At 43.8% G+C, this 23941-nt stretch overlaps 1 protein-coding gene across 14 annotated transcripts in view; it reads right to left on the reverse strand.

Annotated features, from left to right (window-relative positions):
- EMSY (EMSY transcriptional repressor, BRCA2 interacting) overlaps positions 1–16192 on the reverse strand; it is a 40291-nt gene extending 24099 nt beyond the window's left edge. For 4 of the 14 annotated variants that reach the window (XM_061458113.1, XM_061458111.1, XM_061458107.1 and 1 more), the window contains exons 1-7: positions 16108–16191; positions 15004–15112; positions 11379–11478; positions 10709–10783; positions 8637–8812; positions 7321–7473; positions 2970–3229 (exon numbers count right to left, since the gene is read on the reverse strand). In XM_061458113.1, the coding sequence (XP_061314097.1) occupies positions 2970–3229; positions 7321–7473; positions 8637–8812; positions 10709–10783; positions 11379–11478; positions 15004–15073 (834 nt within the window). In that variant the 5' untranslated portion in view covers positions 15074–15112; positions 16108–16191. Of the gene's footprint in view, positions 1–2969; positions 3230–7320; positions 7474–8636; positions 8813–9895; positions 10023–10708; positions 10784–11378; positions 11479–14998; positions 15113–15244; positions 15533–16107 lie in introns of those variants that run through there. The other 10 variants (XM_061458115.1, XM_061458112.1, XM_061458105.1 and 7 more) reach the window with 8 other exon arrangements.
- Between the last annotated feature and the right edge of the window lie 7749 nt (positions 16193–23941).

The following is a 23941-nucleotide window of genomic DNA, read 5'->3' on the forward strand; positions in this document are numbered from 1 at the left end:
CCACAAAAGAACATTTTCTCTGTTACACTCTTAGTTTTCCCCTCTACCTAACCTTGATTCAATCAAAACACCCTCCTGAAATTGCTCTGAGGCTACAACCATGAAGATGCGCTGAGTATGATACAGCTTGATTCTGGTAGGAGGTGAAAAGATCTTACAATATCCTGTTTCTTAGTTAGTTAACACTAGAAATACTTCCCAAGTGTTTCAATTTTATGGCCAGCTCCATTCTACTCATTTAGGAATACAGTCAAAGGACAACATTATTCACATTAAACTTCCTGTATAATCCATAGTGCAACAGGACAAGTTCAGCATCTTAACTAAGTACAGACCTATAGGATGAACCTGGGCATAATCACAACTCCTGAAAACTGCTGTTCTTCATTCAAAGGTAGAGATAAAGCCATCAGTCCAAGATTATCACTTAATAGTACTTTAATCACACAAGGAAATAAAGCTTGTAAAAAATTATAGTTCAATAATGATTGCTGGCCTGTGACTAAGCAGATTTGGGTCTCTTTTCTTCTCTCAAGATTAACAGAGCAGAACAAAGTTTAGTGACCTTCATGTATGAAGTATATCCAGAAAACAGAATTTTCAGGTAAAAGCTTAGAGGGATTAAAGCTCAAATCACAGTCATATTTCTTGCGATGCTATTTTTCTCATGTATGTTGAAATTAAAGTAACCTTATCATGGGTACTAAAACTGCATGATGTATTTTACAGAAGAAAGACTGCTTGATTTAAAATCTAAAATAAAAGCAAATTGCTCTTTTTTTTCTTATTATGGTAAAAAATAATTTCTAATCTACATTAAAATTAGTCCTATCAGGTCTATTTTGAGAGACATCAAACCTTGCTCCTGACGAAACAAAGGCATTAACTGCCAAAAGCTTCACTAGCCTGATTCCTTCTGTGTCCCAGACAGAGCACTTTATAATAAGAGAATCCACAAATTGGAGCTGTGACATTATTAGTCCTTAAATATAATCTTCCTCCAACCTACTAAAATGTCAAAGCAATTCAGAAAGCTGGCATGCAGGAATGAAGAATTTCATTCATATCCAACAACTTCAGCCATCTCTACCAGAACTTGTTTAAAAGAGTACACTTCCCATTTAAGTGTAACAAGTCTGGCATTTCATTTCAAACTTCAAAAAGGGATCTCTCTTACCCAAATGATCCACAGTTATGTATTTTGGCATATCTAAATCCAACAAAAGAGGGCAGGGTGACAAGTTCAGGTACAAACGCTACTATGGCTCCCTAATGAAACAAGCGATGGCTTTCCTATCATAGCAGATTAGAAAGAGAGTCAAATAATGCCATGCAAAGCAAAACCTAAAATTTCTACGTCAGAACAAGCAGAAGCACAACTGCAGGAAAGACCTCACCAACAGTCTATTCTCTTCCTTTTGGAGATTTAATACACTCCATCTTTAATTACCAGCACATGAAACTCAATACAAGACTACAGATGTTTAAGGCAGAAAAATTCTTCCTGCTGTAAAGATGAGCCTAACAAGAGCAACAGGATGCCCTATACTAGCTGTGAAGTTGCTGCATTGAACACAGGACATTTTACTTTATGGTTTATGCTCACTCACAACTTTCTACTCCTGTATTCAGAGACGAAATTTGATTCAGGACACTGTTAAAGAACAGTGAATCAAACGAAAGCATCAAAGAGCTCTGAAGAGGGAAAAGGCCAGAAAGCAAGATCTTTATTGCATATTGCTTCAGTTAATCTTCCTTTGTTTCCAAAAGAGTCAGGACATGGGAACTCTGCTAATCCAAATAGAGTCATAAAACAATTAAGACGACAAATAGAACAAATACCCTGTGAGGGTTTGAGCTCAAGTCAAACTCCCACAGTTGGAATAAAAAATGCTCGTTAGTGGGCAGCCTCCCACCAATCTGTTGGTATCAGGGCCAAATTAATCCCACAGACACCCCCCACTCCTAAGTCTGCCTTAATAAATAACCATACCAAGAATGAGCTTGGTCTGAGCCATTAATCTTTCTTACATCTTAAGAACAAAACAGTAGACATATCCAAAATGCTTCCTAAGGCCATGGGAAAACAGTTATGCCATAGATGTGGCACGTTAAGAGCCTGAGTCCAATACAAAACTTCAACACAGAAAACCTTTTCCACACACTGCATTCCGGTGATAGCTGGGCACACTCAGCTGAAATAATGCAACTGATTTTGACCACTAGAACACTGTTAATGTAGAATGAGAAATGGCACACTAGTACTGAAAGGAAAATAAAGCCCCCCCCAGTCTTTGATCAGCTCCGAGGATAAGCTTTGTAGACCCCAAAAAAACCTCGTCTCTAGACAAAAGGCTTGGCAACGGAAAGCCCATGCCACCTCTGCTGGAATTCTACTACTGCAAAGAATAACCGTCAATAAGGAAAATAGAAATAAGAAAGATTACCTTTGACCAATAGTTGTTACCATCTGAAGGCTGTTCAGTGGCCTATGTGATCCAGTTCTCAGTGGACTAGTGTCCATATCACAAAACCCAACACCACAAATGGTACTAACTGGCAACCTTGTTGGCAGTCTCACCAGAGAGGCCAAGAATTGAATGAGCATGGAGACTGAATCCCCTCTCATCCCTAGAAGTGGTCCCTTCAGGTCAGGGTTGAGGCACATTGGTGGGGCAGTCTGGGGGAAGCTTGCACTCCCGCTGCCTGTGCTGTACCTGTTCTGTGGATAAAAAGAGGGCTTCAGTCTCCACGGCTGTCAATCCAGGTCCTTTCACACACAGGTGAACTAAATTCATACAAGAGTTTGGTTTTTTTCTCTTTGTTCGTTTTAAAGAGGGATTACCTTATCCCAAGTGCAATCCTTAAGAAAACAGCCAGACAGTTCACAGCAAGGAAGAGTCAAACATCACATCTTACTCATTGATAAAACCAGAATAAAGTAACATTTGGCAGCTTCCCCCACATACCTTCTGCGTTGTCGTGTTTGTTGTCTGCGTTGAGGGCTTAGTGAAGGTTATTTTCACAGGCGACATGTGTGGTGGTAAGGAGTTGGCAATGCTCTGCATTATATTACTCATCTTGGGGCTGCCACTTACAGGCACTGTGATAGTTTTAGTGACAGGAGTCACTGCCTTCGGGACTTCTTTCAGGAGAACAGGGGAAGAACTTGAGGAATTCGTTCGCCGTCTTTTGCGGGGCTTTTCATCATCATCTGAGCAGCTGACGCCTGCAAAAGAAGTACTTTATCTCAGTTATACTTTCCCCTAGCTGCAGCTCTAAGTGCTTTCTAAAACACTACAAACTTGCTGAGCCTTGTATGCACTTTCAAATAAGGTAAGAAGAACTAGAGTATAAATTACATCTTATGGTCACAACCAACCTGTATCACACCAGAGTCCTTTATACAGACCACCATAAAGCAAGCAAACCCACAACCTACTCAGTTACTGTGTTACTTCACTCAGTTTACGAGATTTAAAGAACCTAAGATCCTATAGAGGGATTTCATTCTGTCTCAAGAAGCTTGACTAATGAGATTACACACACAAGGGGGTTGGGATAACATCATGCACATTTGTCGTAGTTTAAGCCCAGCGGTAACTCAGAACCAGGCAGTTCCTCCCTCTCTCCCTCCCTTGCCCTCTCCTAGAGGGATGGGGAGGAGAATCCAAAGAATGTAACTCCTATGGGTTGAGATAAGAACAGTGCAGTAACTAAGGTATAACACAAACCACTGCTACTACCACCAATAATAATGATAAGGGAAATAACAAGGGAAGAGAATACAACCGCTCACCACCCGCCGACCGATACCCAGCCCGACTGAGCAGTGATCCAGCCCTGCCAGGTAACTGCCCCATCCTGATCATGACGTGCTGTGGTATGGAATACCTCTTCAGCTAGTTTGGGTCAGGTGTCCTGTCTCTGCATCCTCCCAGCTTCCCCTCCTCTCTGGCAGAGCATGAGACTCAGAAAGTCCTTGGTCTGAGTAAACATTCTGATCAGCAACTAAAAGCATTGGTGTTATCAGCGCTGTTCCCAGGCTGAAAGTCAAAAACACAGTGCTGCACCAGGAGACAAATGATTGCTACTGCTGAACCCAGGACAGCATTTCAGTTTAAAACTCTACATTACACTGTTCTTGCTGCTGGTTTTGTTTACACCAACTGGACTCCTTCAGTTGATCCTTCTGTAGTCTTCTCTGTTTTCATAGAATCAGATTAGTTTTGGTTGGAAAGGACTTTAAGATCAACTAGTTCCAACCCCCCTGCCATGGGCAGGGACACCGTCCACTAGTCCAGGTTGCTCAGGGCCCTGTCCTGTACCTCTGGTGATGAGGCATCCATAACTTTCTTGGGCAGCCTTTGTCAGCGTCTCACCACTCTCACAATAAAGAATTTCTTCCTTATATCTAACCTAAATTTCCCCTGTTTAAGTTTCAACCTCTGTACCTACTATGCCATGCATATCATCATAGCAAACCTTCTCCCTATCACCTCAGCATGGCATCTTGAGATCCTTTATTTTATGACATACTTTTAACTACAAAGGTCAAACCTCACTTTACCAGCTTCTGCCTTGTCTGGTGCATTTTGTGCAACACACATAAAGTGGCACCAAATGGGCAATCATGAACAACAGAAGTCTGGCCTCAAAGAATTTTGCTCTTCCTCACAACCCTCTACTGCACACATAGAGCAAAGATCTGCAAGACTCAGCTGAGCAAAGGCTGACAGCGTGATTAATGCATCTTAAATCCATGTGAAACTTTCCAAAGTAGGCAATAAGTTCATAAATTGGCATACATTACAGAAAGATGTGGTTTAATAACCTTGAAAATCTCTTACAGCTAACGGGTGGCATTTATGTTTATCAAATTAGCCAGTGTTAAGCAAACCAAAGATAAGCCAAAAAGACACAATCGCCCCTATGCAGAACAAGGCTGAAGATCTTGTTCCGTATGCCTGGGGCTTAAAGACAAAGAACACTGTCATGGCACAATGCAGCCTTGCCAGTAAGGCAAGCAGACTTGGTTGGCAGTCTATCTCTAATTAGGGTCAAGAGCTAATTACAGTCTCCAATAAAATAACTAAGTATTCTGGCACTTGAAAAGTGAAGATGTAGGAATTAACACGGACAAGGAAGTGCCCTGTAGCACAGCAAGTGATTTCTGGAATATGGGATTCTCTCTTCACACAAGTCCCAGCTCATTCGCAGGTGCACTTCAAACAATTTTACCCACACAAAGATGTGGAAATCCACTTCTGTAGAAGCTGAACCAGAGAAGAAAAGCAAAGGCTTTATTTTAAGTTTGCTCTGAACTCCAAAAAATACATTTTAGCTGGCTGTAGCTGTACAGATGAAGCATATATCTACAAGTGGATTTCAAAGCTCTAATCAACACTTTACAGCCCTGAACAAGCCTAGAGGTGATCTCCACCTATAAAGCAGAGATTCGGTTACATGACTTTAAAGTCTATTATGAACAGGGTTTTAAGTATTACTGTGAGTGCACAATGCAAACTTACAGCTGTGAGGATGTTAACCACACTGAAAATGTGCTGGAATTTCAGAATTCATTTGAATCAAAACTCCATATGCAGCTAGGATGTTAGGACAGTGCTGTTTTCTTGGTGGGCCACCAAGAAATACTTCAGAGAAAGCCATTTGTAGTCCTTATGCATCAAAAAAACCCAATAAAGAACAATACAAAAACAAGAAAGTAAGAGTAAACTAATAGAATGTTATTTTCTGGTAAGCAGAGCTCATTTCACCTCCTGTTTTCACTACTGGGGGTCTGCAAGGACATTGTTTCTACGATTTCATGTTAGAAACTGCATTGGCACAAAGTTTTCCCCCAGCATTTAGCTAAAAGGTAATACAGCTTGAGCGTAACTCACACCTGACAAGCAAGGAAGCAGAGGCAGGGAGAGGTTAATGGCTCAATCAGACTGTGACTCGGATGAGGTCACGCAACAGATCAGTGGCAAAGTCACCACTATAACTCAGGCCTCCTGAGCTTGCTCTTCAGCAGGTTTGTTAAAACTAAGGTGACTGATACAACACACACTGAAAGACACACAATTCCTTAGAAAAAGGGAACAAAATGAAGCATGCAAGGGGGGGGGGGGGGGGGGTAAAAAATGCAATCTAGGGATGGACAGAATAAAAATGAGAACGTTTCATCTCTCTACTGTGTGTCTAGACTGGTTTTACACTCATCATCATGTAATAACTCATGCATTACCATGTAATAATTCATTAGAGGGCTAAATTAAATTTTTAAGCGGTTAAGAACATTTTTCCCCTGAATCTTTAAACTAAAGCAGAGTGATTAGTGCACTAAATCAGAGAAATGAAAAATCTTCATGTAATGGGTTCTGTGGGTTGATTCAGCCCTTGAGGACAGCAGTTTGCAGGTAACATTATGTACAATGTGGCATTTCTGGCTAGCTAGAAGCTTATACAAACATCCACATATTGCATAAAGATTGTCTTTAAAATGTGAAAGGGATCCACAGCAAGCATAAAAACAGCACTTATCCACTTCACTGTTAATCTTTGTCACCTGCATTTTGATACAGACACCAAGTAAGGACAGAAGGAAACAGCTTTAATTAGTTAAGTAAAGCTACCTTTGATGAGCTGGGTGTCCATATGTGATGGACATATTCTGCTTTTAAAACCAGCTGATCTATTAGCCAAAGAAAGAAGGAAGAGGGGGTTAGAAAAAAGACTGATTGTGGATGTTATATCCTGGGTACTTCCAAGTTTAAATGCATGAAGATGGGTATCTGGTGGGATTTCACTTGGGAGTTTTCACAGTTGCCAAGTAATGCAAGCCTCACTGAGATTCACTTCCAAATAAATGACAAAATGGCCACAGATAATATGAGCATGTAAATGCTTGCCAGGCTACTGTGCACAATGAAAGTGGAAAGAAGGGACCTCTTCTAACTCAAGGAAGCGACTACGATGCATTACTTCAGCAGCTGAGCCACCTTAAAGATGAGTTCTGACCAAGTTGGATTAGAAATCCACTGACATACAGCAATTTCTAGGTTTAATTTTGAAACTACTTTTCATTCTTCTTGTCCTTGTCATTACTGCTCCCTGCAGCATTTTACAGCGAGTGGATTTATCCTGAACGTGATTTCTTTGAAAAGGGGAAGCAATAAATTCATCCTTTAGACTAAACGAAGGCATAAAGGCATTAAACGACTTGCCCAAGGTCAAAGTGTTTAACTCAGTCCATGCTTCAGCCACAAGACTGTCCCTTTCTTTCCCTTTTGTTAACCAGTTGCTAGTATCACTTACTTTTGACGTAAACAGTACTTCCACTTGGCAAGACGACTACATTGGAGGCTGGACTGGCAGGTCTGGGGGACTTCACTGTTGCTACACTGCCACTTGGAACAGGGGTAGATGTTGGGGTTGAAGTGGTACTTGTGTAGGAATAGCAAACCACCACTGAAGAGGAGAAAAGACACCTTCCATATAACTGAAGTGCAGAATCCCATTATTCTATCACTATTTTAACAACTGAAATGGAAGCCAAAGACTTATTGGGTCATTATCCATACCTTTGCCTCTGCAATCCTGTGAATTACTCCCCAGTTTGACCTAAGTATGGCCATTGAATTAATGGCTTTCAAAGACAACAGAGAAATCTAACCTCCCATCCTCCCACCCCCAGAAATCTCTGCTGTTCATTCTAGATTTATTTGTATTAACCTGGTGGTTTACTTTACAACTTATTATTTTTAATTTTAGCATTAATTTGGTATTTTGATCTTTTTGCTTTACTGTAACTGACCATATCCAGACTGATAACTAATGGAACATAGCTAGTGTCAATCCTCAACAGCACACCAGCTGAAGAAACCAAAATAATCCTTCGGTAATGAACAACTGATTTTTGCTAATCAGCTTTTTTCAACTCTTTCTTGTAAATAATAGCACAATGATCCAGCATTTCTCACACAACCAAAATCAACCAGCTTGTTTCAAGAAGTGTTACACGTTCTCTGGTTGCATGAAGCACAATTCGAGCCTATTCACCTACGCTAGATGGAATGTGTTACCAGCATTATTTAAAAGGCACAGGGAAAGCAGAAAGCAATCTTTAACTTGTTAACTGGGTATGTTTAATCTCAAGCAGGGGGAAAATAATGAAACCAACAAAATTTTCTCCACTTTCACCAAAACCTACTTACATTCTTAAAGTGTTCTGAAACATCAAAGCACAGAATGGTTTGGGTCAGAAGAGACCTTAAACGTCCTTCAGCACTTACAGAACTTGACAAAAGCTTAAGCCATTGGTCCAAGTTTTGAGAGTTTACAGAGCTTAACAAGTTAACCAGTGAAATTCCCCTCTGTTTCCTGGCAATTTGGTTTCCTTAATTTCACTTGCTAGTGTGCTCACTAACACCAAGTATCAGATTTACACTGCAGGTGCTGCAAACACATTTAAATAAATAAATAATATCATGTTTCTAGGAATATTGTGCAATAAGAAAGATTCAGATTATAATAATAATAATAATCTAACACTTAAAACCTAAGAGAACAATTTCTCCCGTGACATTACTTCTACATTCCCACAGACTGAAGCAGTTAGGCCTTTCTCTCACCTTCTTTGTTCCCAGTTTCTGCAGGAACTGGAAGAGATGCGTTGTGCTGAACCGCTGCATTGGCAACAGCATTAGCAGTAACAGTAAAAGCTGTTTGTGGAACAAGCCGTGGCATCAGCGGCACCAGTCGACGACCTTCTATAGACCATTCGGAAGAGCTGTTTGGTCCAGACATACTAAACAGAAATGCACATCCTTGTAAGTATATTGCACAGTTTCCAAACTACCCAGTACTCTTATTCAAGAGGCTTTTTCAACAGTGAAAGTCTAAAAGGAAGTTTCTAAAGACACACTACAGCAATAACCTTCAACTGTCTTCATTTCATGAAAGCCCTTACATTTTTCCCACCTGATGGGGAAATCCTCCCACAGAAATCTTAAGAGTTGCTGCTTCTTTACCTGTTTTGCTTTGAAGAGCCCTTGAGGGGACAGAGGTGTGTGGATGTCACGCTCAAAACCCCCAGATGAGATCAGCTACTATTCAGATACAGTTGGTACCTGAATAGTACATCTACATCTGGATGACAATATCTACCTATCCAACAGATGTGTAAATTGGATGTGTAGGTATTTGCACATCCAGTAAAAGACTACTGGAATTTTACATCTACTGCTACATCACAGGGAAAAACTCTCAGCTTCCAATGCAAATGTTGTTTTACCTGATCAAAAGAGTTTCTCAGACTTATTAAAGTAGTTCCAAACAAAGTCATAGAACATGAAATGATTTAAATACACCCCAAGCACCTTCCTCAACAGGAACCAGCCTGCTGCTCCAGTTTTCTCTTAACCTTAGTGCTTACAAACTGGAATGCTTCCAAAAATTGCTGTTCTTATCAAGATGGGAAAAGTGTTTCTGTTGATGACTTATTATACGAGTCATTTGTCAAATCAGCAAAACCAAAATGGCAAATTATTTTTCAATGCCGTTATGTTCTTCAGCAAATCAACCCACTTTAATGTATTCATATATTCTGAAAACACAACTTCTCACTCGAACTATTGCAAGTTGCAGCAAAAGCTACCACAAATCAGTTTGTAAAATGCAGAGGATCTGCTCTGTTGTTAAATCCTGACACACTTCAGTGTTCTTCAGATACATATTCACATAGTGTAAGCAGAGCTACATCAGCTGAGGTAAAAATACATCTTTCCAACAGAAATTAAGGCTACAACGCACATAGCAAAGCTAGGGAAGTCCGTTTCCCTTAATAAGTTAATTATTCAGGTCAAATACAGTATTACCAACCATCACTTACAAAGAATTACCACAGGGAAAAATAAAGAGATGCAGCACTTCACAATTGTACCTTGTCTGGATTATAATACCACATCCATCTGAAGTTCAGCACCTCAGGACAAACTTTATGCTCATTCTGTAAAATGCTAAAAACAGAACTACTACTTAAAAAGGAAACTTGATTCAAGACGAAACACCTGATTTGATAACTAAATGCTTATCCTTCAGTAGTTTTTTCCCCTTTCTTTAAAGGAGCGTAAGGAAGTTGGTGGGTTTTGCTGGTTGCATACTTCTAACTCTTTAAACTTGAACACTGAAACACTAAAATGTTAAAAGTCCTTCTGCAGCACTAAAACAGTCTGCTGATTTTGGCAAGCCTTGGATCTATTGTATAACTGCTAACTCAAACTGGCCTGCTAGTTGTACAATTTCCTTTTTTCTCCCCATGACACCTAATCTACAATAGTCAAAAATCAATGGCTGTAACAGAAAAAGAAGAAAAATACAGACACTTCCAATCCTGCTCCGTTTAAAGACAGTTCTTAATATAAGGCAGCTAAGTAACTATCAAAGATATGACAGCACTTGCCCTCTTGCTCCTCTCCACCTCTCAAAATCATGTGGAGCTTGCAAAAGCAAACACAAAGAGGAACCAGCCCAGTGGATGCCAGCACAGCAGCTGCATCAAGCAGGAAGGGTGGACACTGATGTCACCACTTAACTTGCTGCAGTTTTTTTAACTCAATCTTCAGAATTCTATCTTTCAGTTAAGGCATGATGGATATTCCACAGGGTACCTTTGATATCACATAGAAAATGACCCGTAGCTTACTTGTGTGCAATAGTCGTTAGTCGTTCATCATTTACTGCCCTCCGAACTTCAGCACGATGTCTCTCCGTTGAAATACTATTAAAAACAGCAATATATTTTAGTCAAAGGGAGACAGGAACATTTATCTAAACCTTCTAGCCTGAAATTAAGCTTATGAATAATCTACTCAAGAGACGAAAGGGAACGGGCATTTACATTTAAGAGATTGTCACTTAACTTTTGCCATCACAGGGAGAAAGAATGACTGTATTGTTGCTCGAAAATACTACTGAAGGATAAAAAGAACACTGCTGTTCATAGCAAACAGCGAGAATCCAACCTCCTAATGAGAGCAATAAATTTAAAGCATGTGGCAGACAAATTTGCTCAGAACACACAGCATTCTTTCTTGAAGACGACCTTGAAGTTCTACCTTGATGAAGCCAGCACACACTCATGAGCTACCCGTAAGCTTTTAACACTGCATCTCACAAAGCACCAAAACAGCAAAGCTTCAACCACACAGACAAGGCTGTTTTCCTTGCTAAAAACTCAAAGCAGAAGACGAATTAAACCTCCACAAGATGGAGAATTTCTCCTCTGAATTAAGATTTGCTTTGTGATCCTAGCACAGGCAATACCTTAAAAGGAAACAGGTCATTGGTTCTGATTTTAAAGAGGTCAGGGTTACCTAAGCACTTTAGAGAGTTCTCCAAGAAGATCCTTCTTCTCTTTCGTAAGGTCTCCCTGTGCACGTAAGGCACTGATGACACCTGCATATGCTTCCAGTTCTGAAGAATTAGAACAAATAGGATTTTATTTAATGCTCACAGCAAAGGGGGGAAAAAATGCTTCTGACAGTATTCTATTAATTTGCAAAATCATTAAGAGGAACATGTCTTTCAATTATTTAGTGCTTCTCAAAGGAGATTGATGATTTAGAACTCTCGCAGTCAATTACTCTGCAGCATACAGCTTTTCTATGAAACAATTCTATCACAGAGGATTATTCAGTTTATAAACCCGACTGAATGTCAAGCTCTGAGCTGACAGTTCAACCAGAAAGCTTGAAGGAACAGACCCCAAACTCGAGAGTAGCTCAGAATTCTTTAGAAACAGGAGAAGAACATCTTTTAACATATATCCTTGTTAAAAGTTCCACAGGAAAGCTTGACTTGAAAAAGAGCTGCACTATCAAAAGAGCAACTGATTTTTCCATAATGCCTTTCCTTAATGAGCGTGGAGAACATTAGCTCTAGTCTGTTAAATAGAATCATCACAACCTTTTATGCCCATTTACTTGATATGCACAACTACTTGAATCTGAAAAGGACACAATACACTGAATTACACCTGCTCAGCACAAAAGAAACAATGCGGCTACTCTTAAATGTAGAGCTACTCGTGTAACTGTAGAACTATCACAGAGATTAAGTCGCCACCATACAACTCTCAGTTAAGGTGAATTTATAATTCCAGGTGATCTATCTAAATGTCATGCCATGAGTGTTTCAATAAAAATCAAACAGTTAAAGGCTACTGAAACGTCTGAATTGTGTCCCCTGAAGCAGGGTGAAAACACACCTAATGAAATAATGGAGTCTGCTGATCTGCCAAAGAATGACTCGTTGTTCTAAGCTTAGCACAGGGTAAGGAAACATCACTGCAACTCCTGCTTTAAACCAGAAACACAAATTCTTTTGACACTTCCATAATTGGCTTTATCACCCCCATTTCAGTGGCCAAGCCAAACCGGCCCCACAACATATCCCGGTTAAGCAAAATAAAAGGGGTATGCTAAAACCTAACACCTCTGATGCTCACTGCAAAAGACTGCTGCTCATCTGAAAAGCTTTCAGTTTAGGATTCCAAAGAGCTAATTTACAAATCAAATCAAGGAATTGTGCTGAAAAGAAGTCCTGCTTTCCTGTCCTGATTAAGCAGACAAAACACAAAGCAGAGTCGCTTTGGTTAACCCTGCAGCCTTGCACAGGAATGTGGAGTGGCCTACAGAAGCACTTACAGCTTCAGTTATAAAACATTTGCTAATTAATGCAATGGTTATTACCAGTATCAGCATTTATTTAGACAAACATGTTACAATATTTAAGATACTAATTATTTTCCTCTGCTACAAACATGAAGTAATTCTCAGATACAACTGTATCATTATTAGATGTTTGTTTCTTTCTGCATTTTTGATAGAGATCCTTTACATCAGGGCTTTAAAAATGCATTCTGGCCTTTTGGAAGATAGTAAAGATTTCAGAACAGTTGTAAGTAGGTTCCTCACCCTTATTTAGGCCAGGTTGGATGGGGCTTTGAGCAATCTGCTCTAGTGGAAGGTGTCCCTGCCTGTGGCAGGGGTTTGGAACTAGATGAGCTCTAAGGTCCCTTCCAACCCAAACCATTCTGTGACTGCGTGTCTATGAAGCAATCACTAAATGGTGTATTCTCTCTCCAACAGAAAACACATCAAACGGCTTCACAAAACAGGTTTCACAAACAACTATCATTATTTCGAGTGCAATGTGCTACCATCATGCCTTTATTCAGTTCTAAACCACAAATGCTGCAGAACTATGCTAGCTATTGCACACCTCAGGATGCATTTCAGCCTCACCTACACCACCGCATTTCAATCGGGATGGAGCAAGATGAATGTTGGGCTGAGAGCTGGAAAAGCAGAACCCTCTAAAGCAGATGAATATTGCTGGATATAACCCTTAGCCAGCTATTCACTCCCACTGCCCGTGCTCCTTCCCCTTCCAGCCCTGCAGTTACAGGGATTTAAACTCAGAGCTCCTCTTCCCTAGGAAACACAGGGCTCCTATGGGCTCTGACCCTCTGCTACACATGCAGGGCCCCCTTGTAGGGACACAGCTCATGCCAGGAAAGAAAAAACAGGGAAAGGGAAAAAAAAAAAAAAACCAGAAAGAGGGTTTTATTATTTATTTCTTTTCCTGTCAGCCTAGGTTATGTCATTGAAGGAGGTGTAGCTGCAGCTCTGTTTGGCTCAGCTGCACCAGCAAGGTTCTGCCAGCAGCTGGGGTGGAAGTTTTCTTTCCATGCTCCCAGCCAGCAGAGCTACGTTAACAAAATTCAGCAGCACGAATCCGGTCCAAATCTTCTGGCATCCCGCACTTTCTCTTAGTTTTTGTACTTCTTGAGCCTCGCTTAAGGCCGAGGGTACTCAACGGGTGTACAGCTTAGTTGGAATGCTGTGTGCAACATCGCTGTTTCAACTGAATGCAGCTCCCACATTCCCAAGAAATTAAATAAACAGGGAAAAGACATCCTCAACTCTCAGAAGATAAAGGGGATGGCTTCCCCATGTACAAGAGCCTTGGCACAGTTAAGAAGCACAACACATCATCTTTCAATGTCCAAGTAAAAGAAGAACGAGAAAAGCTGTGACAGGCACAGGAAGTTAGAGGAAGTCTCAACCTTCTTCCTGACATCATCTCCTACATTATGCTCTGCAGAACAAAGTCTGACAAGAAACCCAAGGGGTTTTTCTTCTCTTCTCACATTATGCATCATTTAAGTGGCAAAAAAAAAAACTTTCATTAAATTCATCTCTAAGAACCCAGAAATGCCCGCACAAGATCAGATCAAGGGTCAAACAAAGGATTGTCTCCTTTGGTAGCCCAAAATGGATGTGTGAGGAAAGGACAAACATTGTTATTACCTGCCAAAATACAAAAGCATGTCTCACACATTTACAAGGACAGAGCACCAAAAAGCCTCCCAGTATATATCTATCAGGCAGGGGTCTCAGATACTGAACAATGCAAAAAGCTCCTGTTCTTACGGTAGTTGAGAACACATTGATTTCACACTTCCCTGACAATCTGTGTAACTGCAGATCACAAACCATCAGATTCATTTTCTACCTTTATTACTCAAACTCACCCCTGCAGTGCAGGTTAAACCAGGGTTTCATGGGGTTTTCTTGGTACAAAAAGGTGCCTAACACAGAACTGAAAATCAAACGAGGACCCTCCTTTCACAGAGTATCCCTTGTATGGTAACGGTCATAATAAGAACAGCAATGCACCATCGAGGCAGAGATGGACTAGGACATCCATGAGAAACGCGCCCAAACCAACACAATTCTCTATTCATTTTGCTCTGGTGGAGAGCATCTGCCAAACATCATTTGAAGCCAGGGCTGTCAAACCAATGACACACGCAGAATGCAGGAAATGACTTGTAAGTTGCCTGTAGACACGTTAAAGTATTCCATGGACGCAGCAGGCAGGCAAATCTTAAAAGGGCAAACATACAGACCCACAAATTGCATCTTACTGTACCCAGTTTGCGAAGGATCCTCTTGCATTCATCTCTGCTGAGGTCCAATAGAGTTGGCCACACCACTGGCATCGTGCCCTCCTGTTTGCGCTCCCAGAGAGCTCAGCCTCGCTAGAAAAAGGAATATAAATACAGCAAGAGCAAGTCTGTCACTTATTAACTTCCCAGACTTGATTGATGCAAACTCTCCCGAGCCTGCTCACAACTCCACCGGCACATTCCCTCTCATCCCCACACTCCAACCTTTGTAATGGACCGCTTTGCCATGCAGGAATCCGGCGCTTTCACAAGGGCACGGACCTCCTATATTCCCTAGCTCAGCTCCATCACCCGAGCCTTTTTACCGAGTTTCCCACCTCCTTCTCAAGCCCTTTTTCACGCCGAAACGCTCTCCGAATCGATGCTCCAGTCTCCTCCCTCTCTTTATGCACAGAGCACCTATTATAAGAACTCTTCCACAGCTAACCGCACGCTCCCCCTTCCCCCCGGGGGACGCATTTAGCACCAGCCCATTATATGACAGAACGGCAAAAAAAAAAAAACAACACCGTGAAAAATCGCTTTCCAACACTAACCCCTCCCTCCAGAAACCGACCCCAAACCAAAACACGGGAACACCCCCTGGCCCCATCGCATCGCGGCGACATCCCGGGGGTGGCGGGGGAAGAAGCCGCATCTCCCCGTCGCAACGAGGATAATAAAGGGGAAAAGAGGAGCCGGAGGCGAGCAGGCTGGGGCAGGGAACGGCACACAGCGAAGAGAGGGGGGGGGTGGGCACGGGGAACAAAAGCCCCGGCGCGGGGTTAGACGGAGGGAGGCTCATCTCTGTACGAGGAGGCAGACGGCGCCTGGAGGCTCCCCGCCAGCCCTTCCCCGGTGCCCCCCATGGCCCTCGGCAGCGGCGCTGGATCCCCCCCGCGCTCGGAAGCCGGGAAGGAGCGAGCGGGCGGGCGGGCGGCGGCCGCGGGAGGGGCAGCGCCAGCGGCCTGCAGGCGGGGGCCGGGGCGCGGGTCCCCGCCGTCGGGGGAAGCGGAGCTGCCCGTCTCCGCTGCCGGGGAGCGCCCCCGGGGCACGGCGAGGAGGAGCTGCCGGGGAGCGGGACCCACCTGCTCGGCCGTGCCCGGCACATCGAATGGCTCCTCGGCGGCAAGGCCCCTCCTCCCCTCCCGGTGCCGCGCTCCGGTTTGTTTAGTGGTGGTGGCGGCGGCGGTCCCGGAGCCAAGATGGCGGCGGGACGCAGGGCGCATGCGTGAGAGCCGCGGAGCACGCCGGGAGTTGTAGTCCCAGCGCTGCCTGCAAGCGAGGAGATGGATGAAACGGTTTGGCAAGATGGCACCGGGAGTGCGCGGAGCGCATGCGCAGAGGCGAGGAGCACGCTGGGAGTTGTAGTCATGGGGGAAGAGGGGAGGGTGTCCCGCCATAGCTCCACCGCGGGTACGGGCGCCGGGAGTGGACAAACGCCCTCCGGCGCGCTCCGCCGCGGTGTGCTCTAAAGACGTCGCACACACCCCTCAACTGAAGGAATTAAGGGCTTGACGCCGGTTGTGAGGAGGAACGTGCGGGGTGACATCATCCCTGACGGCATCGGGCTGTTCCCGGCTTTACGGGTTAAGAGCGGCCGTGGTTACGTGCGGGCTGTTGTCAAACACGGTCCGTGCGCGCAACACGGTTGTAAAACACGCCCCAAAGCCGCGCGCACACCCGCTCCGGGCTGGGGTCCTCAGCGGTGTGATCCTGTCATCGTCCAGCTTCAGCTGCCGAAAGCCCTGGGCCTCGCGGCTCCTTTGTGTCTAGCTGCGGTTGTAACTTTGTACCGTGAGATAAGCAGCGAATTGCATCTCTTTTAAAGGGCTTAGATCAGATTAGAAACAAATCGGAGCATCTCTGGAGCGCGATGATGAGAAGCAGTGGGACAAGGGAGGATGCGTTTAAACTGAAATGGGCAGAAGCTCTTCCCTGTGAGGGTGTTGAAGCGCTGGCACAGGGTGCCCAGAGAAGCTGTGGCTGCCCCATCCCTGGCAGTGTTCAAGGCCAGGTTGGACACAGGGGCTTGGAGCAAGCTGCTCTAGTGGAAGGGGTCCCTGCCCGTGGCAGGGGTTGGAGCTGGAGGAGCTTTAAGGTCCCTTAAATGGGGTGAGGCATCCATATTGCTTGATACAGCAGTCCTGTTCTCTGCAAGTGCAAAATGAATACATAATATAATTTGATAGTATAATCTAGAATCACAGAACAGTTTGGGTTGGAAAGGACCTTAAGATCATCCAGTTCCAACCCCCTGCCATGGGCAGGGACACCTCACACTAAACCATGGCACCCAAGGCTCTGTCCAGCCTGGCCTTGAACACTGCCAGGGATGGAGCATTCACAGCCTCCCTGGGCAACACATTCCAGTGCCTCACCACCCTAACAGGAAAGAATTTCCTCCTTATACCCAATCTAAACTTCCCCTGTTTCAGTTTGAACCCATCACCCCTTCTATCACTACAGTCCCTGATGAAGAGTCCCTCCCCAGCATCGTTGTAGCCCCCTTCGGACCCTCAAGCTGCTCTGAGGTCTCCATGCAGCTCCTCTTCTCCAGGCTGAACAGCCCCAACTTTCTCAGCCTATCTTCAATATAATTATAATATAATATAATGTAATAATGCTAGTACAAACCTTGATCTCATTACACAATGTTAGGGAAAGGTCTTCTCATTAGATATATATTGTTCAAGCCATCTTTGAGTCATTTCTTTGTTGAGCCCGTTGAGACTGAGAGTCTTCTTGCATGCCTTTTGATTCTGCAAAGCAAACAGACACCCTGGGGCTGGAGAGTTCAATGAAGAGGAGGGAAACACTCCTCCTTATTCCACTCTCTCTCAGAAAACCCCGTTATAGTTTGCTTTCATAACACCAGAACCAGCTGGACATTGGCTGAGGGGAAGCCAAGGCAGATGGATGGGATGCATCGAATCACAACACCTATTCCCAGATCTGTGAGTGCTGCTATTTCCACCCAACTATAGATAGAAATAGTCCTTCAATGCGATCACTGATGGACACATCCTCACTTGTAGTTTCCCATTGTTCTTCACAGCGGTGTATATAACCCAAGCACTTGAAAACAATGATGCTGTGGGACAGCTACAACAATTTTCCTTCCTATTTGAATGCCTTCCTAAACAAGAACCAGCTGAAGGCAAATAGCATCATCTCTGCATTGTACTACTTCATATATGTGCTAAGCTTGGCACAAACCTGAGGATGATGCAGACCAGGTTAGGACCACAAGCTGGAGTCTTCCTTTGCAGACCAAAGACTCCACTGCAAACCCATCTCAAATGTGCCTGTGTGTTGGATTGCTCTGATCAATAGGCACAAGCAGGACTGACCCTGCTGCTCACCAGAATAAAATAGCCTTGTTGAGGTTTATTCATCAGTTGTAACTGATGCTCCAGCAGGGCATCGGTTTTATTGCCTCTGATGGGCTTAAGAGCTGACCCTTATGTTTGTAGAATAAATCATTCCACAAGCAAGAAAACACCAAACCCTCTATTATTAAGCAAATTTATCCACTAAGGTGTAGATTTTAGCTGCGTATTTCAACTTGGTTTGTTTATTAATGCACCCTGTTCTCATACACGCTCCCCAGTGAAATCTCTGCTAACAACACAGCTCAGAGAGAGCACAAATACATTATCTCAGCCTGCTCAGAGCCATATTCATTAAACTTCATTACATCAATTTGGTCCTTTTCTTTAGATCTTTAATTTTTTATTCCAAACGTGGATGGAATTCACCAACAGGATCCAAAGTTATTATGGGCAGAGTGGCTTGACACACATGCATACATATGTATGTACTCAAGGAAATAGTATACGCTTCATTTCCTTCGGCATGCAGAACAGAAGAGAGACGTAAAAACCAAGCCAGTTATGTATGAAGTGTCTGAAGCTGTGATAGCTGTGATTCTAAAGATGATTTACATGAATACTTCTTGGTTTTATTAAAAAGAAGACCTATAGCTAGGAACATGCAATAAGTCCAGAAAGTCTGAAGGCCAAATTGTGCTTGTAGTTACGGCAGCAACATCGCAATTTAGCTCAGACTAACCTACAATCAATTCTCCATTACCCATGAATACAGGAGGGCTGGGATACCGTGAGCAAAGGAAAAATCCACCCAAAGCACACAAAAATCAGTTCTGTAAAGCTTAAGTAACCTGAAGCATGGCCAGAGCTCTGCAGTAGTTGATCAACTTGGATGGATCCCTTGCAGAGGAGCAGATGCTGAGATTTGGATTTAGATTTAGATTCAGATTTGAATTTGGATTTAGATTTGGATTTAGATTTGGATTTGGATTTAGATTTAGACTGAGCTGAGCTCTTAGGCAGAAGCTCTTCCCTGTGAGGGTGCTGAGGCGCTGGCACAGGGTGCCCAGAGAAGCTGTGGCTGCCCCATCCCTGGCAGTGTTCAAGGCCAGGTTGGACACAGGGGCTTGGAGCAAGCTGCCCTAGTGGAAGGGGTCCCTGAGTCAAGTTCCTCCGTGCCATAAAAATCACTGCTCTGTTTGATGTACAGCACTAACAAGTCCCAGGGGAAACATTGATCTTTCTGTAAGACTAAATTAAGGTTATCTGGACTCAGAATGACTTCACGCAGCTAGCTTGGATCATCTAGCTTAATCAAGGGAGGTCACCTGAAGGAGCCTGAGACTTAACAGCATTTATTTATGTGTGAGGAACAAAATGTCAAGAGTGTTCCAATTATAGGCTAAAAAAAAACATGAGAATAAAGCCAATACGGTTTGGTCTTATTTCTTTAATACAGAAATACGGCTGAATTTCCCACATATTCTCAGTAAATTCATATAAAATGAAGGAATTCAGTGTGGATAAAGGAAGAAAACACAGAATAGGAAAATGCCAGCACTTTTTCTAGCTTCAGTTGCCTATTAGGTGCTAATCACTTTCTTAGTTCTCATTACCTGCATCTTCAGTCTCTGAGTCATCACTTAATGAGGCCCAAAATTACAGAGCACTTTCTGACTGTTCACAAAGTAAACCAAGAGACAAACTTCCCAAGAGCTGCAGTGTTTCATGGTCTTTCCTAAGGAGGCAATGCTCAACAGTGTGAAAATCCCATGGGGTCAAAGGAGTTTGTAATAATCCATTTTCTCTGGCAGTCAAGGGGAGCTAAGAAGACACATAATTAAAACTGAAATCACTGATTTTCTGTACCTTGGTCATATTAGGCTCATACTTTAGATGTAAATGTGTTAACAGCAGCTCACCATTAGCATTCCTATCACAGCCAGCAGAGATGAAACTGGGACTCATCAGGACACAAAGTACTCTTCATCTGATGGTGACTTGGGGAGCAATACTGCATGACTTGTATCACCTCTCCAGGCCTCCATTTTCCACTTATATAAAGCATTTAAAACCTAATGACGGTGATATACAAAAGCCACACATTGTTATTTATAACAGCATACTGCTGGGTGTTTTCCTTAAGGATCATAGAATCCCAGGTTGGACGGGACCTCAAGGATCATCTGGTTTCTAGGCAAAGCATGACCTAGACTGGATGGCCCAGCACCCTGTCCAGGCCAATCTTAACAGTGTCCAACTTCGGGGAATCCAAAATTTGGTCAAATATATGCATTTAAGCAAAATTTCTTCCTCCTTCCAGTAAAGAAATGCAGTGACCATCAAGCACTCCTGCTCTCCTTTATGTTCTCTACAACCTGGCATCCTCAGATCCCCCATCAGCTTAAATAATAGGATTCTCATCAATTACAGACACTGCTCTGATTAATTAAACTTCCTGGGCACTAACAGAAGAATGTATGTCTCACCACGCTTCCTTCTATCCCCAAAGACAATGGAAAGGGGAAGACAATGAGCTCGGAAGCATGAGATGGCCCAAGGGGGGAGCAGGGAGGTGATTTGTATGCAGCCCAGGTCACCAGGACAAAGCTGTGCCTCTCAGCTCTTCAGGAGCTCATAGGAAATGAGCACAGAAGCCTCACTGTGGGCTATTAACTGCGTCTCCACTCGCATTGCTACAACCTAATTGATACAGGCTCTGACATAATCCTTCCTTTTCAGAGCAGCCTTTCCCAGGTAGAACAGAGGTGTATCACGGAGGTACTATGCACATGGAAACAGTGAGCAGCTACTCCTTGTCTGCTGTAACCGGTGAAGTTTCAGCATCCAAGAGTCCTATTTCTAAAGGAAAATGGGAAAATCAAGGAAAAAAATTACATTACTTGGCTCAGCCTGTAAGCAATTGAGGAAAGAAGCAAGAAACCCACTATTCTTTTATAGTCAGATGAATGCAGAGTTACAGGTGATTTAAAATTGGAGGGAATTTAAAGATGGTTTAAAGTGTTTTCTGTCTTGCATATGAGGGAAATAGCCTCAATTCTAACAGAAGTTAAAGAAATTACTTGTCTTTTCCTTGGTTTCTGGTTTAAAGGCCTAACCAATGGGGTTTCCACTTAAGAGGCTATTCAATCACTCGGTACGTTTTCCTCACATAAGCAACCCTATTTTAATCTCATTCCACTGCCCTCAGACCACTCTCCCTCCTTAAACACTTTCCAATCCCATTTTTAATCCTGGCTAAAGTAAGAGCAGAACCCTCAGCAACTTTCCAGTGCCAGTGGCTTGCCAAAGGAGCCTTTTACACACAGCCTTGTCAAATACAGGCACTGTCACCCAGGACTACTTGTATTCAAATCCAAAGCTATTTCAACTGCTTTCACTGCAAACAGGTTTGTGTTGCAAGTTAACAGGAGATTTTTTTTCCCCTATGATAAGTAATACACATTATATTTAACATACAGAGTTATTTTACAAAACATAGGAGCTTCACTCCTCAAAGTACCTAAAATCAGCAAGGCTTAAATCCATCACTTCACTACACCGAGGCAATAACTTGATTAAATAACCTCAGATAGTGACAAATAAACCTTCATTGTGTCATTTTGTGCCATGACAAAAGGCGAATTAAAGCTGGTACCCTGTGCAATGCAGGGAGGCTGATGCAAACCTCCATCAGTGTGGTTCATTGGTGAAGAACGTGTAAACTTGCTGGGAAGAAAGCACAGCCACTTCTCAGAATAGAAAGGGTGGGAATAAGGCAATGTATTACAGTTATCGCTCCACTGCACGGCTTGTGTGCTTACCTGTGCTCACATACATGTACCAAAAACCACTGTTGAGTCCAGCACACTTCTGCAATTCAAAGAACACATCCCAGATTAGCATTTAGCAGAATTTAGCCATGCTGGGATGTGATTTGTGTTGTTTTAGGGATGCTTGTGTGCTCTCCCTCAAGTAGTGCTTTTAACCTGTTAACAGACCATGTATTACTTTTGAGTTCACATCAACTCATCAGTGAAAGACTTGCTCCTGATTTTGACTAAATATTTTTAGGCTAGATGTGCTATAATGCTGGGGAAGCAACTGAGTCTATCAACTGTAAAGGGTGTATTTGATTACTCTACAGAGACTGGATAACAAAGGCAGCTCCATAGATAACAGGATGTCCTGGGTTCAGCAGTAGCAGCCATTTTTCTCCTTCTTAGTAGCTGGTGCAGCACTGTGTTATTGACTTTCGGCCTGGGAACAGTGCTGATAACACCGGTGTTTTCAGTTGCTGCTCAGTAATGTTTACTCTGACCAAGGACTTTGTGAGTCTCATGTTCTGCCAGGGAGGAGGGGAAGCTGGGAGGCAGCAGAGACAGGACCTGACCCAAACTAGCCGAAGAGGTATTCTATACCACAGCACGTCATGACCAGTGCATAAACAGGGGGCAGTTACGTGGCAGGGCTGGATCACTGCTCAGGTCTGGCTGGGTATCGGTTGGAGGGTGGTGAGCGGTTGTATTCTCTTCCCTTGTTATTTCCCTTATCATTATTACTGGTGGTAGCAGCAGTGGTTTGTGTTATACCTTAGTTACTGCACTGTTCCTATCTCAACCCGTGGGAGTTACATTCTTTTGATTCTCCTCCCCATCCCTCTGGGAGCGGGGGGAGGAAGGGGGGGGGGGGGGGGGGAGTGAGTGAACGGCTGTATGGTTTTTCTGAATTAGTGACTGGACTTAAACCATGACATAGGATGACAGAATCACAGAAACAGACTGGTTTGTGTTGGAAGGGACCTTAAAGCTCACCCAGCTCCAATCCCTGCCATGGGCAGGGACCCCTTCCACTACAGCAGCTTGCTCCAAGCCCCTGTGTCCAACCTGGCCTTCAACACTGCCAGGGATGGGGCAGCCACAGCTTCTCTGGGCACCCTGTGCCAGCACCTCAGCACCCTCACAGGGAAGAGCTTCTGCCTAAGAGCTCAGCTCAGTCTCCCCTCGTGCAGGTTCAAGCCATTCCCCTTGGTCTGGCCCTACAGGCCCTTGTCCAAAGCCCCTCTCCAGCTTTCCTGCAGCCCCTTTAGGCACTGGAGCTGCTCTAAGGTCTCTCTTAAGGAGCCCTCTCTTCTCTGGGATGCACAAGCCCAACTTACAGAAAACCACCTAATTTAACTCTGAAGCCCCCATAGGATGCAGAATCCACCCTGCCTTCTAGTTACCTGCTCTAGCACTGATTACTCACCCTGTTGAAAACCTTCTTGCATGCTGAACATTGCTGCCTTCTCTTGCCCCTTCAGGAGCCTTCTCTTCTCCAGGCTGACCCAGCCCAGCTCTCTCAGCCTGGCTCCAGAGCAGAGCTGCTCCAGCCCTCGCAGCAGCTCCATGGCCTCCTCTGGCCTCGCTCCAACAGCTCCACATCCCTCTTGTGCTGCTGCCCCAGAGCTGGATCAGGGCTGCAGGGGGGGTCTCCCCAGAGCACAGCAGAGGAGCAGGATCCCCTCCCTGAGCTGCTGCTCACGCTCTGGGGGTGCAGCCCAGCACACGGGGGGTTCTGGGCTCAAGCGCACACTGAAGCCGGGTCATGG

Source organism: Pezoporus flaviventris, unplaced genomic scaffold (assembly GCF_033815535.1).
Source record: "Pezoporus flaviventris isolate CSIRO_AGI_PZ_B2104156 unplaced genomic scaffold, CSIRO_AGI_Pfla_v1 ptg000025l, whole genome shotgun sequence".
In the NCBI taxonomy this organism is placed as follows: Eukaryota; Metazoa; Chordata; class Aves; order Psittaciformes; family Psittacidae; genus Pezoporus; species Pezoporus flaviventris.